Source organism: Orussus abietinus, unplaced genomic scaffold (assembly GCF_000612105.2).
Source record: "Orussus abietinus isolate OABI.00-Male unplaced genomic scaffold, Oabi_2.0 scaffold32, whole genome shotgun sequence".
Taxonomy (NCBI): domain Eukaryota; kingdom Metazoa; phylum Arthropoda; class Insecta; order Hymenoptera; family Orussidae; genus Orussus; species Orussus abietinus.
In genome coordinates, this window is record NW_019394330.1 from 672,322 (window position 1) to 687,210 (window position 14,889).

The 14,889-nt window shown below is 39.6% G+C and overlaps 3 protein-coding genes across 3 annotated transcripts; all 3 read right to left on the reverse strand.

The window, feature by feature from the left end:
* Positions 1–313: 313 nt before the first annotated feature.
* Positions 314–2,056, reverse strand: LOC105703824 (zinc metalloproteinase nas-13-like). Its single transcript, XM_023431798.1, has 4 exons — positions 1,522–2,056; positions 913–1,218; positions 639–772; positions 314–412 (listed from the first exon to the last, which is right to left on the reverse strand). Exons 1-4 carry the CDS (start codon positions 2,054–2,056, stop codon positions 314–316), a joined length of 1,074 nt encoding a protein of 357 aa, XP_023287566.1.
* A 681-nt stretch (positions 2,057–2,737) lies between these two features.
* Positions 2,738–4,524, reverse strand: LOC105703825 (zinc metalloproteinase nas-7). The gene is made up of 4 exons (XM_012432515.1): positions 4,179–4,524; positions 3,626–3,931; positions 3,060–3,193; positions 2,738–2,887 (listed from the first exon to the last, which is right to left on the reverse strand). The coding sequence occupies exons 1-4, from the start codon at positions 4,522–4,524 to the stop codon at positions 2,789–2,791; spliced, it is 885 nt and encodes a 294-aa protein (XP_012287938.1). The 3' UTR covers positions 2,738–2,788.
* Positions 4,525–6,049: 1,525 nt separating this feature from the next.
* LOC105703851 (zinc metalloproteinase nas-13) lies at positions 6,050–14,516 on the reverse strand. Its single transcript, XM_012432557.1, has 4 exons — positions 8,215–14,516; positions 7,676–7,981; positions 7,343–7,476; positions 6,050–6,954 (listed from the first exon to the last, which is right to left on the reverse strand). Exons 1-4 carry the CDS (start codon positions 8,561–8,563, stop codon positions 6,847–6,849), a joined length of 897 nt encoding a protein of 298 aa, XP_012287980.1. The 5' UTR covers positions 8,564–14,516; the 3' UTR covers positions 6,050–6,846.
* Between the last annotated feature and the right edge of the window lie 373 nt (positions 14,517–14,889).

Here is a 14,889-nt window from a genome sequence, read left to right on the forward strand (position 1 = left end):
CCTTCTACAATACCATCTACAGTAAATAAATAATTCCATTTATCTTTCCTTTTGCATTTCTTTAACCTTTAATTTGCACATTTAAATACTGACGAAGCTCAGCTATAATATCGTCAATTGGACTAGAGTTTGTGTTAACATATAATTACATTCTTAATGCTACCTTAAATAATTAAAGAACCAATGCTCTATCTGATTGTAACTCATGACTAGATGATTACCTTTTCCTGTAAGATATATTCAATATTAACCATCAATTCGTACACGTGTTGTGAAGGTTACATCGATATGTATCTACCTAACGATTGCAAAATTAGGGCGTTTGCACGTTGCACTTATACATTTTGTTGATCTTCGAAATATCCTTTGGACTGAATCCGATACGCTGGCCGATTTGAATATTTGGGTTTGGCTGTAAAATATCATTCACATAAGTCACATCCAGTCTCAGAAATGGCCTCAAAAGAATTCAATAAATAGTTGTATTAAATAAAAACAGATTAGGAATAAGTGTCAATAATAAACCAGGGTAAATCGTGATTGGTGTGAGTGTAAAACTTGTGGAACAATAATTGACTAATGTAATGGGCATTTAGACTCGTAGTTTCATTTTAAATATACTACTATTGTTTACTTACCTTCGGAACCAGGGTTGCAAGACCATTTTTGGAAAAAGCTGTCCGAGAATAATGCATCACGCTATCGTAGTCATAGCTCACTCCAAAATCTTGTGTGGTTTGATTTGTGGCAGCATTGAAATTGTGTAGACGTTCTGAAAAACGTAATTACTTCGTAAGAGTCTTAAAAGACGATATAAATGGTTTTAAATCTTCTATGCCAAATTTGAAAATCTTGAATAAGTAAAGAAATAAATAAGGAAATATAACTTGCAGGAACATGTTCTAAAATTACTTTTCAAAATGTTGCTCTTGTTAACAGTTATGTAGTTGTCTCGGTCGAATCTGCTTTGTTCGTGGAGGAATCCGAGGGTGTGCATGAGTTCGTGAATGATGGTCCCCTTCTTCCGAATACACGCAGGAGTCTGAAGGTTTAATGTTTGGCCTCCAGTTTTTCTGCCAACGGAACTCCAGCAACCTGATCTTCCTTTCTTAATCCTAACAAAGTCGGGTTCTGCTCCTGTGTATGGTTTAAACTGGATACAAGTGTACATGTGGTAGTCGGCCATGGCAGCCAAAATTGCCTGACGTTCCTGTGCAGCTGAAATTGTGAATTCTTCATTACCTTTTCATATATCAAGGTTCAAGGAACCATATTATATCCTGATTTTTAGAAATATCTTGCCAGAATGAATAAGAACGAATAAGCAGTTATAAAAACGTGCGCAATAAGACCCTGCATCTAGGGAAGAAAGTAGATACTCGTATACTGGGAGACATCAATGCCCTCCCGTCCTGCACAGGCGATACCGTATCTGCAGGGGAGGCATTCATGTCCGCCATTGTAGGATTGTATCCTTTCAGCTCGTACACCTAAATATAAAAATATAAAAATAAGACTTACTGAACTTCGAGTTAATTTTGTAGTAAACGATTCCACCGGGCCATCTTGAAGAGAGCGCCCTGAGACCATTTCGAGCACTGACTTCCATCGGAAAAAGGATGTCGCCCTCGACGTATTCGCCGAGTTCTTCGGGATTCACCCCAGATTCTTCGGTCCAGTTGTCTACCCTCAAACCCGTGCTATTCTTTGGCTCCCCATACAGATTTGATCCCAGATACTCCAAGTGGCCGAACAATTCTTCGTTGTCGTCGTCGTCGGTTAAATCGTCAGACTGTTCTTCGACTTCCACGGGGAAAAGGATATCGCCACCTGAGTACTCGCCGAGTTCTTCGGGATTTACCCCAGAGTATTCTGTCCAATTATCTACCTTCAACCCCGTACTGATCTTTGGCTCTCCGGACAAATCCCCTCCTAGATGCTCCAACTGAGCCAGCAACTCTTCTTTATTGACCACGTCGTCGGCCCGTTTTGCAGGCAAGGCATCGGCTATTGTCAAAACCAAGCACGCCAACAAAGCGAATTTTAAGACCGCCATTTCAGCTTCTCAATCTTTTCTTTAATATCCGCGATACGTTTCCTCCCTGGCCTCCTAACGCTTCACAAATTTTCCTATCGCTTCCCTACCGTTTCCGATCTGAAGCGACCAACTGACCCTTGAGAAACTTTTTTAACGAGTCTTTATAGTTCGAAAAAGTCGTTTATCCCCCACCTGTTTTTTACTTCCTCATTGTCGAAAGTAGGGTCGTCAGGATGTTAGCACAGATCTATAATAATGTGAACAAACAAGAGACACATTTCGCCACCGGAAGTAGTTGCTTCCATAACTGAACGAACCTCGTGCCGTATCGTGGATTCTTCCTATTCTTGCGAATTCAATACTTGGCCAGAAATATTTACTCGAAATTGTATGTACATCTTTTATAAACACGAATACATTTTATAGCCGGATGTAGGAACGATGGATTTTTTCAAGGTGATACGAACATTTCTCACAGAACAAGGTATACCGAATTGTTTGAAATTTTTACATGGGAACATGAGCTTTTAGGAAGGTCTTGACACCGCGGTAATATAATAAATACTGAGGTAATGATAATAAAGAATCCGTCTCAAGAATGCTTAGAATGGTATGCATGTGAATTTCTTGACTAGTTACATTTCTCTCGTTACAATGCATTCGATATGATCTAGCCGTCTACGTAGTTTCATGTGGTATAAAATAAAAAAATATTTGCAAGACATATGTGTCGAATTCAGCATCGCTAAACTATCCATTGTTGGGTCTGCATTTGTACATCCTGTTGATCCTCAAAATATCCTTCCTGCTGAGTCCAACGCGTTGGCCAATTGGGATGTATCGGTTACCCTATAAAATGTTTTTTTATGTTTTATATGCAGCCAGAGTTAATCTCGTCTAAATAAAACATTTATTGAACCAACCGAAAGACTAGTGTGGACATTTGGATAAGAAACATTGCTCTTAAAAGGTTGGCTTTCATTGAATAAATATAGATCACTGAACGATCTACAATACTTACTTTAGGAAGTACGGTTGCATAACCATTTTTAGAGAATGATATCGGTGAGTAATGCATCACGCTGTCGTAGTCATAACCAACCCCAAAGAAATCGGTATATTTTCCCGAAACGAGGTCGAAATTGTCCACAAGACCTAAACAAAATAGTTATTTCATTAGTTCTTTCACAACAATATAATAATTCTTAAGTATTACAATTTATTTATAGCAAGTATCGTTACTAATGGTCTTCGATATAATCCTCAAATGCTTTCAAATCAACTTGTAAAAGGAAGTATATCTCAGTAATATCGGTATCGACCACATAGATCCAATTTTTTGTAAATAATAAATATTGGCCATGGAATTTTACATCGCGCGTCATTTGGTATTCAATACCTTCCAAAATGGTGTTCTGAACGATAAAACCATAAAAACCAATAAACCTGACAAAGAAGCGAAGAATGTGATTAAAAAATACTACTTCTCGTTTTTCACATTTGCCAGCTATTTTGGATATAATTATGTCCAATCATATTTTTATCTTCGTGTATTCAGCATCTCCCAAAATGGTGTTCTGAACTTACGGTCAATTACGTTCTGTTTGTAGATTACGACATATTTATCTCGGTCGTATCTGCTGTGCTCGTGAAGAAATCCAAGAGTGTGCATCAGTTCGTGAGAGATAGTCCCTCTTGGCACAAGACATCCTGGAGGCTGAAGGTTCACTAATTGAGACCCACTTCTTCTGCCGATAGCACTATGGCACCCTGTTCTAGCATTCGTTATCCGAACGTAATCTCGCCCCTTGCCATTGTAAGGAACAAATCTGACGCACGTGAACCTGTGGAACTCGTCCATGGAATCATAAATTCGTTGATGATCCTGTTCGCCTAAAAGTCACAATATTTTGTTACCATTTCGGATGAACCTACACCGTTAAAAAAATTCGTAAATTTCATACATTTCTGAGATGAGTTTTTAATTTTATGATACTATTTCATAATTTTGTAAATGCGTCACTTCAAGTTAAAGTACCTATCCGACAAGAATTTCTGATTTTATATATAGTGATTTATTCTCTCGATGTAGGAACAATCGAGTTTCAAATGTGGGTAAAAGAAACGGAAGAGGTCTTACTAAAATTTGGGCTGATCACGTAAGGCACCACGGCGTTCGGCCATCTTTTCGAGAGATCGCTGAGACCGTGTCGAAGACTAGTTTGAGGGGTGAAAAGAATATCGCCCTCGGCGTATTCGCCGAGTTCTTCGGGGTTGACCCCAGAATTTTCGTCCCAATTGTCCACCTTCAGCCCCGTGCTGTTCTTCGGTACTCCGTAAATCCTGTCTCCTAGGTACGTCAAACGATCCATCAAGTTTTCGTTGGCTTCCTCGTCGGTCAAGTCGCTGACCATCCTCGGGGGGGAATCGCAGGACATGGCCAGGGCCAAACAAGCCACGAAGGCCGAGAATCTTAGGGCCGCCATTTTGAGTTCTTGCGAACTTCGGATGAATCAATTCGCTCCAGATCTCAGTTGGAGCCGATTGATCCCGATTGGACTGACCGACGAAGAACATCCTCGGTGGATCTTTATACCACGAAGAAGTCGCTTCTGTCCCATTCATCGTTACATCCTTGGCACTGAGATAATCGATCGAGTGGCTGTTATCAGATTTGCACAATGTGAGCAAATAGAAATCTGGATTTGCTTCCAGCGACAGTTACTTCTATGAGCAGCTCTCGTCTCGGTATCGGAGATTGCTCTCATCTTTGTGGATTCATCCAAAATTATACGTTATTGCGAAACTCATTCCACGCGAGTGATGACGTGAACATAATCATCTGCGATTACCTTTCCATCATTCTATGAAGGGGGAAGTAGGGTAAAGTTGGGTAAATTGTATCAGGTTTACAAAAATGCCGATAAAAATGTTCCCTGTGACGTTTAGCTGCAAAAACATCGAAAACGTGCCCGGACCACGCCATGTTGGTTCTAGTCCATAAGTAAATAAATTTTTATCCTCTTAAGAACATTGTAGTAGATAAGGCTTATTAAAGGCTCTGGAGGTCCAGGATACTTTTTGATACAGCAATCCCAGAACGTTTTTCCGTATACAGATTTCTTCATGGATATAGGTGACACACATTCATTATGATTAAGTTCTGTGATAACACCTTCACCATTAATCATTATCATTCCGAGGAAAAACTCGTCAAAACTTCTCTCTATCTCAAGCCTTCGAAATATGAGCGTTATGGAGTGTAACTTATTAGAAAATCCTACAAACTTGGGGGCATAATAGATATCGTATGTTCCGTGCAGTCATTAGCACTTACTTGTTAAATATGTACTCGTTTAAATAAGCGTAAAATAAATATAAGGAGCTCGAATCGATAAAGATAATGAAATTGTACCGTGTGCAACTAAACGATTTGGTATATATTAAAGGTGTCGCCCAACTTCCGTGCTGGAAAGAATATTCAGATGTACCAAAGTAAGTAGATATAAGAAGAGCACACCCTAGATTTTATTCTGTCCAACTCGGAAATACGAAAGTGAAATTACGCGATCGAATCTTTTACGTTTCTCCACTTCCAGTAGTATCATTATATATAATTCTCGCTTTTGCTCTAATTCATAATTTATTACGCAAATTATAGCGATGGAAACAACAAACTATGCTGTGCTCGACTTAAGTAATCAGGGAATTCCCGTATTTTATTACATAGCGCGTTGTACGAGAATTGCGTTGTATAAAAAAGTTGTTGCAATATCTTTAACGCGTTGTAGGAATTCAAGCTATAAAGGATATTACTGAATGTGGTAGTCTTTAAGTGCATTCCTAATTTACTTAAGTGCGCACAATTAGTATTAAAAGTAAGTTCTAAGTGCGAGCTTAAATGTTTCACTAGCTACATAGTTTATGAAATACGAAATTCATGGACATGGAGCAATTAAGAAATGTTGATAAATCTTTCTTGCGTTACATTTATTTTCCAGTAAACTCACAATGAACGAGCAGTAATGCTCACCTTTAAAATTACATCTTAAATTACGTTTCCATAAACACTTGAGGTAACGTTGTACTATATATATTAAAGAATAGTACAGAAAAAGCACGTTTTCGTCTGTGCGATGTGTCACCGTTAAAGTTGTAATGAGTTATTACATTTTACAAAACAATTCTGCGATATCTATTGCGACAAATTTGGAGCACTCATTTTTCCTCGTACATTTCTCTAGTGTCGGCTCTTTAAATTGCAGATTAATGAAAAACGATCACAAGGGTCAGATTTCATTACAAAATATCAAATATTTTCAATTACTTTAAATCATTATACATACATTACGCAGTTTATCAGAAAAGCTTACTAACTTTCGAAACACAATCAACACTGCATTTTCTGTACAGTCATAATTTTTTCCTTATTAAGTATGTACTTGTTTAAATTAGAGTATATACAATAAATATGAATGAAACTCGATTCGATAAAGGTAATGTCAATCTACTGTCCATAATTAAACTGTTTGATACATATAAAATGTGTCTAGCAATTTTTATAATAAATTAAAGATTCGGGTCTACTGAAGTAATAAGCCGTATGAGTCTGTATATGAAGGAAAATTACTAATATGATAAACGGGGTGATGATGATCTTTTAAAATTCACAGCAGATGTGACTTGTAGAAACTTCCACGTGAATTTACGACTAGTTGATTCTCTTCCTTTCAGACATATTCAATAAAATCTAATTATCCACATAGGCAAGATATCAGGGCACGACTGAATAATTAAGTATTACATAGTTATCCATAGTTGATCCCTTGCTTGTTACACTTGTACATTCTATTAATCTTCATAATGTCCTTTCGGCTGAATCCGTCTCGCTGGCCTAGATAGACATTTTCGTTGCCCTGTAAAATATTTAATTTATTCACATCTGACTAAAATTCACCGAATTTAATTCAAGCGAATAATTAATTATGCATTTGTGTCTCCGAAGAATAAAATGTTGGTTGAGTGTAATTTACTAACTAGTGCAATACATAATTATCGTCTATAATAAAAACGACCACTTCGGTTGGATTAATACAAACAACCATTCATGGTAATTATTCCTTCTGATAAAATCTGATATTAAGTGTTGTAATCCACAAATTAATTAAGCGCAAATTCGTAGACGTAAGATTCGATGGTCAATCGACGGTACAAAAATGTCAAATAACGAAAAGGATTGATTCTGCTATTTAAATGAGTGCATTGTGTTTTAAAAATAAATAAATACTCCTGAATTTAACTTACTCTAGGAACCAAGGTTGGTTGGCCATTACGAGAGAATGCCTTCGCAGAGTAATGCATTACACTACCGTAATCGTACTCGACTCCAAAATCATTGGTAGAATCTCTTGTTGCACTCTTGAAATTGTTGTCCCTTCCTGGATCAGAAAATTCACCTTAAGTACTTCTAATTCATTGTACTTGTAGTGCATTTACATATACAGTTTCTTATCCAACATTTTCTCACATTCTTCGGAACGTGTACACCAGAAACATGAATCGTACATAAATAATGTATCTACGTGTGTACGATAATATACTCTCGCATATATTATGTAATCGTTGACATGAACGTACCGGGGGTAATGTTTTCCCATTTGACTTGAACGTAATTGTCGCGCTCGTATCTGCTGTGTTCATGAAGGAACCCAACGGCGTGCATGAGTTCGTGGATGATGGTTCCTTTTCTGGTTACACATCCAGGAATCTGGAGGTTCACGATCTGCGAACCACCGACTCTGCCAACGGAACTCCAACAGCCAGTTTGTCCTGCCACGATCTTTATGTAATTGCTCTCCTGTCCCGTGGAGGGCCTAAACGTGATACACGTGTACCTGCGGTAGTCGTCCATGGCGTCCAAAATTCTCTTACGATACTCCCCACCTAAAAATGTATAATTTCATTCCTTATCTTTCAAGAAACATTTCCCGTGCATGTTTTTCTACATATCATTTGAAAGATAAAGAAATGAATTATTTTATATTATATGTGGTATAATAAAAGTATTAAAGGCTCATATTCATGTTTATTTCAACGGCGACTTACGTTGTTCGGTATATAGAATAACTCTTTCGTATCACCGTAAAGCTACCAAAGGAAATGAGAAAAATTCTTACTGAATTGGGGGCTGATCGAATAGGGGATGACCCCCCCGGGCCACCTGGAGGACTCCGCTCTGAGCCCGTTTCTTCCGCCGACCTGCATCTGGAAGAGGATGTCACCCTCGGCGTACTCGCCTAGTTCTTCGGGGTTCATCCCGGAGTCTTCGTCCCAGCTGTCCACCTTGGACCCCGTGCTGTTCTTCGGTTCCCCGTAAAGGGCTCCCTTGATGTACGACAAGCGCCCTATGAGCTCCTCTTCGTCGTCGGTTTCGACCCCCTGGTCCCTTCTAGTAGGTTTAGCGGGCAACGCGCAGACCAGGCCCAGAACCAACCAGGCCCACGTGGCGAACTTCAATCCCTCCATTTCGGCTTCCTGACGCGTTTCCTCGGTCTCTCCTTACTTCTGATGCTAGGTCTCGTCTACGACTCGGCAATTCGTACAATAGCTCCGCTTCGGTTCCCAATTGGAAGCCACTACTGACCGACGAGGAACTTCTTCGGCGGGTCTTTATACCTCGAAGAAGTCGCTCGGTCCCCACTCGTGGGCCCACCTCGGCCGCGAAAACCGCGTCGCGTCAACATTAGCATAGACGAGACAACTATGGCTCATTTGGAAATTGCCACCCATCCTCAGGGTTTCGGCACCCATGTGAACAACCAGCTAATCGCCTCGAAATGGTCCAGAGGCTTGGAAATCGGCACGCCGCCTAAGGGGTCAATTTATGCTTTCCCCAAAAATATACATTATCTTCTATTATGCGTTTTAGCATAGAGCTGATAAACGGAATGTTTCTAAAATCTGATGGTAATATAACAATCGGTTGATGTAATTGAAAAAATTTCTATCAACGGCCTTTGATAGTGGCGGCCGACTTTCTTCTATCCCACGGAATAGCGTTAACTTCCTTGGTCCTTCTCTCTGTCTATCTTTCTCCATTTCTCCCTCCATCACTCCCTGTACGGATACTACTTATTACATATTAAGAATAACCCCCACATCACTTTGACAATTAGGTGTGATTATTTGCACTTTGCATATCAAGAAAGAGTTTGGAACGAAACTAGATACATTGAATGGGGAAACTTGCATGTACAAATATGCGTAGAAATTCAGAATATAAAAATCTGGACATTCTTTTTCTACGTTTTTAATTTCCTGGCATCAGTGTAACAAGGTTACGAACGTTAATGTCTTTACAAATTGACATGAGAAACGTTTTGTCAGAAACTGCTCTTAATGCGCAGCTGGTCACAAGTGTTTTAAACACACAAATATGTCAGATCGTAATTCCGCGTTACTAAGCAAACATGAATGTACATGGTCTATGGTTTCATGTTTACCCAATTTCGAGGGCAAAATACGACCTTTCTTGATAGACATTTTTGGATCCTCGTATATGCCATTCTTCCAGAAGGGAAAGATTCGGGCTATTTCCATTCTCGTATATACATTGCTCACTATCAATTGTACGTAGCATTATCAGTTATGAATCGTCTATTTAAAAAGCTGCACTGTAGAAGGATAGAAGACGACATTGAAATCGAAAATCCGGCGCAATGCACCGAAAATTGAGGTACGAGTTGAGTATTACCAAAAATCTCTCTGAAATCAATTAATTCATACATAAAATATTTTTCCACGCCATTTAAATCGATTTTTAATTGTCTTCTTTGCAATATTACTGCTTTTAACTATTGCTTCAATTTCCACGTATTGTTAGAAACAAAGATAGTAATTCAGCATTCTCCTCTCGAAAGAAGATCTTGCATAATAATAATATATTGCGTTAATGCTGCACCGTACATTAAAAAGTCCCATTAACACGTACATAAAAATTCTATAACTTCTGAATGTCGGTAATAATTTTAAATGTAATCATATAAAAAAAAAACCAACATCTATCGGAGTAACATTGACACAACACCTGAACAATAATAATTAACGAAACAAATATTATGTTAAGTTTGACCGTGGTTCTTATACTTGATTCCAAACATTAATTGTAGAAACGAGGGTCGGTGAGCTTGTACAAATTGACTCGTCTAACACTTGTCGCATAATTAGGCCTTTTACGCATTAAGCAAGCCTTCTTTCTCTATCTGAGAATCTACAAAATATGTACGTTTCATAGAGCGTTAATAATTGAAGGAAGAGCAAAGCGAGAAACGCGAAGGGCAACGTAACTCACGTCACCTCGCACGACTACAAACTAAAACAAATTTTGTTTATCTCCTCTCCATTCCTCCCTGTTAATTTTAAACTATTCTCTTCCGCCTCTAAACGTGTATGAAATTAGGACACAAATGTTTTGCTTTGTCATTAAAAGTCTTTCAGTCATACTTGCTAAGTGCCACATATTACTTTCGCATAATTCCTCATTCTCCTTCCTTATTTACAAAGAAATCACTGCAACGATAAATCATTTGTCTCGAAACGTTTTCTACATATTTTATTTCACAGCATATAAAATCATCCTTGTTTTGATATTATATTCATTTATTTTTTTAAATTATTTATAATATTAGTGACACGAGTTTGAAATGATTTATGCTTATAAGATTTCGACTACATTTTCTTGAATTTCTTACACTGACGATGTTTTCTTTTGTTTTCGTTAACTTTTATAAAAACCGGGGAGAAAAAAGAATATGTGGTTAACAGGATAAGCGGACTTTTGATCTTTAGGTGTGTAGTTTTTTGGAAAGCAGTGAATGTCTATAATGAGTTTCGGCATCTACAACGGAAACCACTTATCACCCTGATATTACGAAAAACCGGTCATACAATTCTAATCGACTTAGTGTTACGATAGTCATACATAGGGATTTTTACGGTTTTTGCCCCATTCCCGTCTGATTTGTTGAGGAAACATGCGAGAAAATAAACTTCTTGCAGCCGCAGTACCAAGGAATATTTTAATAGCTCAATTAGCACCGGAGTCCAAATAATTAAAATCATCTGAATATTTTTCTCCCCGCCAATAAATTTCAAACATTTATTTGTAGCCCCAAATGATAACGAGCCACCAATCAACATATTTATAACAATGTTACCTTTATTTTAACAAATGTTAACTTTAACCTACGGTTAGGTAACCGATGATTTAACCGGGGTTGGTGGAACCAGGCATAAGGGTATACAAATATCATTCCATTCCCTAATATCGCGAATCTGCGTTGCTATTGTTTAGAATGTGGGTTAGCAACATTGCAGTTTACATTGAACGAGTTTATCCACAGTTAAAGGTCTGAGAGGCATAAAAATATCCGAGGGGGTCACGGTTATTCGATAATCGCGTTCCCGTTGCGAGAAATTGCGACCCGACTCTTTTTCTTGCTCGTAAAGGAGAGTACGGTGATCTTGACTCGGTACGGAATCTCGAGCAGCCTTTGAAGTTGAAGAAAATTAGAGATCTGGGACATCGTCATCGTTTTCAACATCTTCCACCCTTTTACCAAAAGCTAAGAACTTTTTCTAAAATTGTACAATATTTAAAAGTATGTTTTCATTGACGTGAAACATTTCAACAGGGGTAAAAAAAAGCGTAACGAAGTGAAACGATACCCCAATAGTTGTATATTGTTATCCGATTTCCACGTAAAAGTTCACACGTTGACGGTGAACCTAGGTGTATCTTATTTCGGTAAAGACCCTAATAAGGTCTTCTAAAGTCAAGAAAGGAATCGCAAAGGACAAAATACGCCATTCGTTAAGCAATTCGACATAGAAACTTGCATTACGTTACCTTTTCAATACCTTGGGCATCCTTATCACGGTTCACTTTCCGCCAGTCTGATCAAGAACCTGATAAAACAAACGATATTATCATGGCATATTATCTGGATTATTACAAAAAATGCGGTTTCGAGACCAATCGTAATTTCCTCCATCTATGTTCAGAAATAAGTATTCCGGTATGAGAGTGGCTTTATTTGAACGTGTGCAACAAAAATGATTAAACAGCGATATATCACAGTACCGTACGCAAAGCCTGTATGAATCGCAGATAGAACAGCATAAAGGCCAAATGGCGCGAGACTACTTTCCTTCGTACATTCAAGGACAAGATAGGACACATCGTGTACCCGATAGCGCGCTTTTTCTCTTAGGTTTTCTTTCCAGCGTGTTCCCCGGGACGTACTCCTCCTCCCCTTAAGCTTTGCGCCTGTATCTAGGATTTCGACATTAGTAACAAAGTAGTAAGCGATGGCTTAGGCATTACGCGTTCGATCGACGCCGATCGGTGCGCTCGCTCTCCCCGCCGCGGACGAACCGATAACTAAAAACTTCTCGCCGAAAGCCGTCCATTTCCCTCCAAGGAAAGTAAACGAAGCGAGGGTACGAACGCCCTTAACACGCGAAAGGAGTATTCCTGGAACCTCACATGGAAAAGGAATCCGTCCATCCTGACGATGGGAACCGAAAACGTGACTGCGACGAAGAAAGGTTCCTTCGTTTATCGATCTCCCTGCCTGCCCCCCCCTTTTTTTTTCTTATTTTTTATTTCGATATCTGTTTCCAGAGGGTTGAAAAGCGAATCCGGCGTTTCGTCCATCGAACACGTATTACCGGGAAATGCCGCGTCCGAGCAACGCCGGAAACTTTTGCGTGTATAATCAGAGATGATAATCGGAGATGTTTCACGCCATTGTCGAAAGGGAGGCACGGCACCCTAGCTGCTGAACCGCTTTCAAAGGGGCGAAATCTCTATCTCTCTATCGATAAAGAAAAACGCGCGGTATCGATAGAATGAAGTTATCGTCTTTTCGTTTTTGGCATCAGGGTCAACGTAGGTTCGGAAAGAAGACTACGAGTACAAATAAAGTTGCTATGCGTGGACTGAGATACGACGCGGCACATATACCCTGTTTTACCGATCACGAAGGTTTCGCTCCTTTAAAAGTAGTTGCAATTATTACAGTGGTGTAAGAGCGTAGAGGGCGCCAGGGGGCCGAGTCTCCCTTTCAAATGGCATAAAACATCTCGCTCATCTCTGGTATACTATACGTTGGGCCGAAACCGTAGGTACTGACTTCCCGTGAGGGTTTATTCTCGAATTCATAACGAGAGATATCGTTATCATAGGTCCATTGGAACGAGACGAGCTAACGATAACGACATACGTCGATACGAGTTACAGAATAGACCTCCTAGGGTCCTCTTCTGTAACTCGTAACGACAGCTATCGTTACGGCTAACCCGTGTTATTCCAATGGGCTAACGATAAGAATATCTGTCGTTAGGGTTAACTTGTCTCATTCCAATGGTTTAACGATAATGATATCTATCGTTACGAGTTACAGAATAGGCCCGGTCGTTGCTTCGTCAAAGAGAAGCGTCGAATCGTTAAGACAGTGACATCGGCACGATCGCCGTTTCCTCGAAGCGTTACAACGTCATGGGCAGGACTATTTCGCCGGAAATTAACGACGATCCCTTCGTGACCATTGCTCCGGTTTAACGTAACAACCGTCCAGCTTAGTTTTCCGTTTTATTGAGACGTTACAACGTTTCGATACGCTCGTTGTTCCATTGAAACATAACCGCCGTTTCGCCGAATTGTTACATTTAGCACGATCGATGCCCCATCGAAACGTACCCGCCGTTTCGTCGAGACGCTGCAGCGGTTCGGTTCGCGTTGTTACGCCTGAACGTAGCTGCCGTTTCATCGAGACGTTTCATCGATCAACTGCAACCATCGTTTTACCGAAATCGGATAACGACTTGCCGTATCCACCGCTCCGTCGAGCAGTTGAAACGGTTCGATGCAATCGTAACTCGAGATCGATAAGCGACAACTCTCTCACGGAACTGTAACAACGATCCGGTACAACGGCCGTTTCGTCAAAGGCGCTACAATGGTCGAGTACGGTCATTGTTCCGAGTTAACGATCCGCCAATACCATTGTTTCGCTCCAACGCAACAACGGCTCGGTCCAATCGCCGTTTCATCGAGGCATTGCAACGGTTCGGTACAATCGTTGTTCCATCAAAACGTAACGAGTCGAGAACGGGGAAGGAAGATTATCTCTTCGTCGGAGTCGATGTACGGTCACTAGAGCCAGGCCCTCCTTCCGAATTTAAAAAAGAAAAAAAAAAATAAGGAAACATATGAGAGACCCTTCACGTTTTAAGGTGACATGAAAGGGTTATTCTGTATATAAAAAACATAATATTTATAAAACTTTTCACCAAACTGGATGCACCAAAACTTCAAAACTTCGGCATGCGATTACGGACGCCCTAAGAAAGAACGTGGTGCTCGTGAAAATTCATTTTTGATAACAAAAATTTCTATTTATCCTGGATTAAAATCTAGAATACATTTTTTTTTTTTATGAAATTTCATAAGCACCGCGTTCATCCTTAGGGCCTCCATAATCCCGTGCTGAAGTTTCAAATGATTTGGTGCACTCACTTTGGAGAAAAGATTTATAAATATTTTTTTTGTTTTATATGCATATTAGGTTGATGCATTAGTAATGGTACTTTTAATACGTAACGTAACGTGTAAAAAAAACGTCATGATATATGCATCAACCTAGTAGAATGACCCTTTCATATCACTATAACGATGTGACGCGATTAAGACAATCCGGGAAAACCGCGTGCGTTTTCGCCGGTCCCGCAAAAACGCATGGTGCGATTCTATCCTAAGGCGGGTCCAGCCGTATTTTTGCGCACACAAT

Bases quoted from the DNA above. Each gene is read 5' to 3' on its own strand.
- LOC105703825 (XM_012432515.1), bottom strand. From the start codon at position 4,524: ATGGCGGCCCTAAGATTCTCGGCCTTCGTGGCTTGTTTGGCCCTGGCC. The intron at 3,932-4,178 runs GTAAGACCTCTT...TGTGACTTTTAG, and splicing joins CGTGATCAGCCCAAATTTTA to GCGAACAGGATCATCAACGA. The intron at 2,888-3,059 runs GTAAGTATTGTA...AACATTTTATAG, and splicing joins ATGCAACCGTACTTCCTAAA to GGTAACCGATACATCCCAAT.
- LOC105703824 (XM_023431798.1), bottom strand. From the start codon at position 2,056: ATGGCGGTCTTAAAATTCGCTTTGTTGGCGTGCTTGGTTTTGACAATA. The intron at 773-912 runs GTAATTTTAGAA...TACGTTTTTCAG, and splicing joins CAAGAGCAACATTTTGAAAA to AACGTCTACACAATTTCAAT. The intron at 413-638 runs GTAAGTAAACAA...GATATTTTACAG, and splicing joins TTGCAACCCTGGTTCCGAAG to CCAAACCCAAATATTCAAAT.
- LOC105703851 (XM_012432557.1), bottom strand. From the start codon at position 8,563: ATGGAGGGATTGAAGTTCGCCACGTGGGCCTGGTTGGTTCTGGGCCTG. The intron at 7,982-8,214 runs GTAAGAATTTTT...ATACATTTTTAG, and splicing joins TTCGATCAGCCCCCAATTCA to GTGGGGAGTATCGTAAGAGA. The intron at 6,955-7,342 runs GTAAGTTAAATT...AATATTTTACAG, and splicing joins AACCAACCTTGGTTCCTAGA to GGCAACGAAAATGTCTATCT.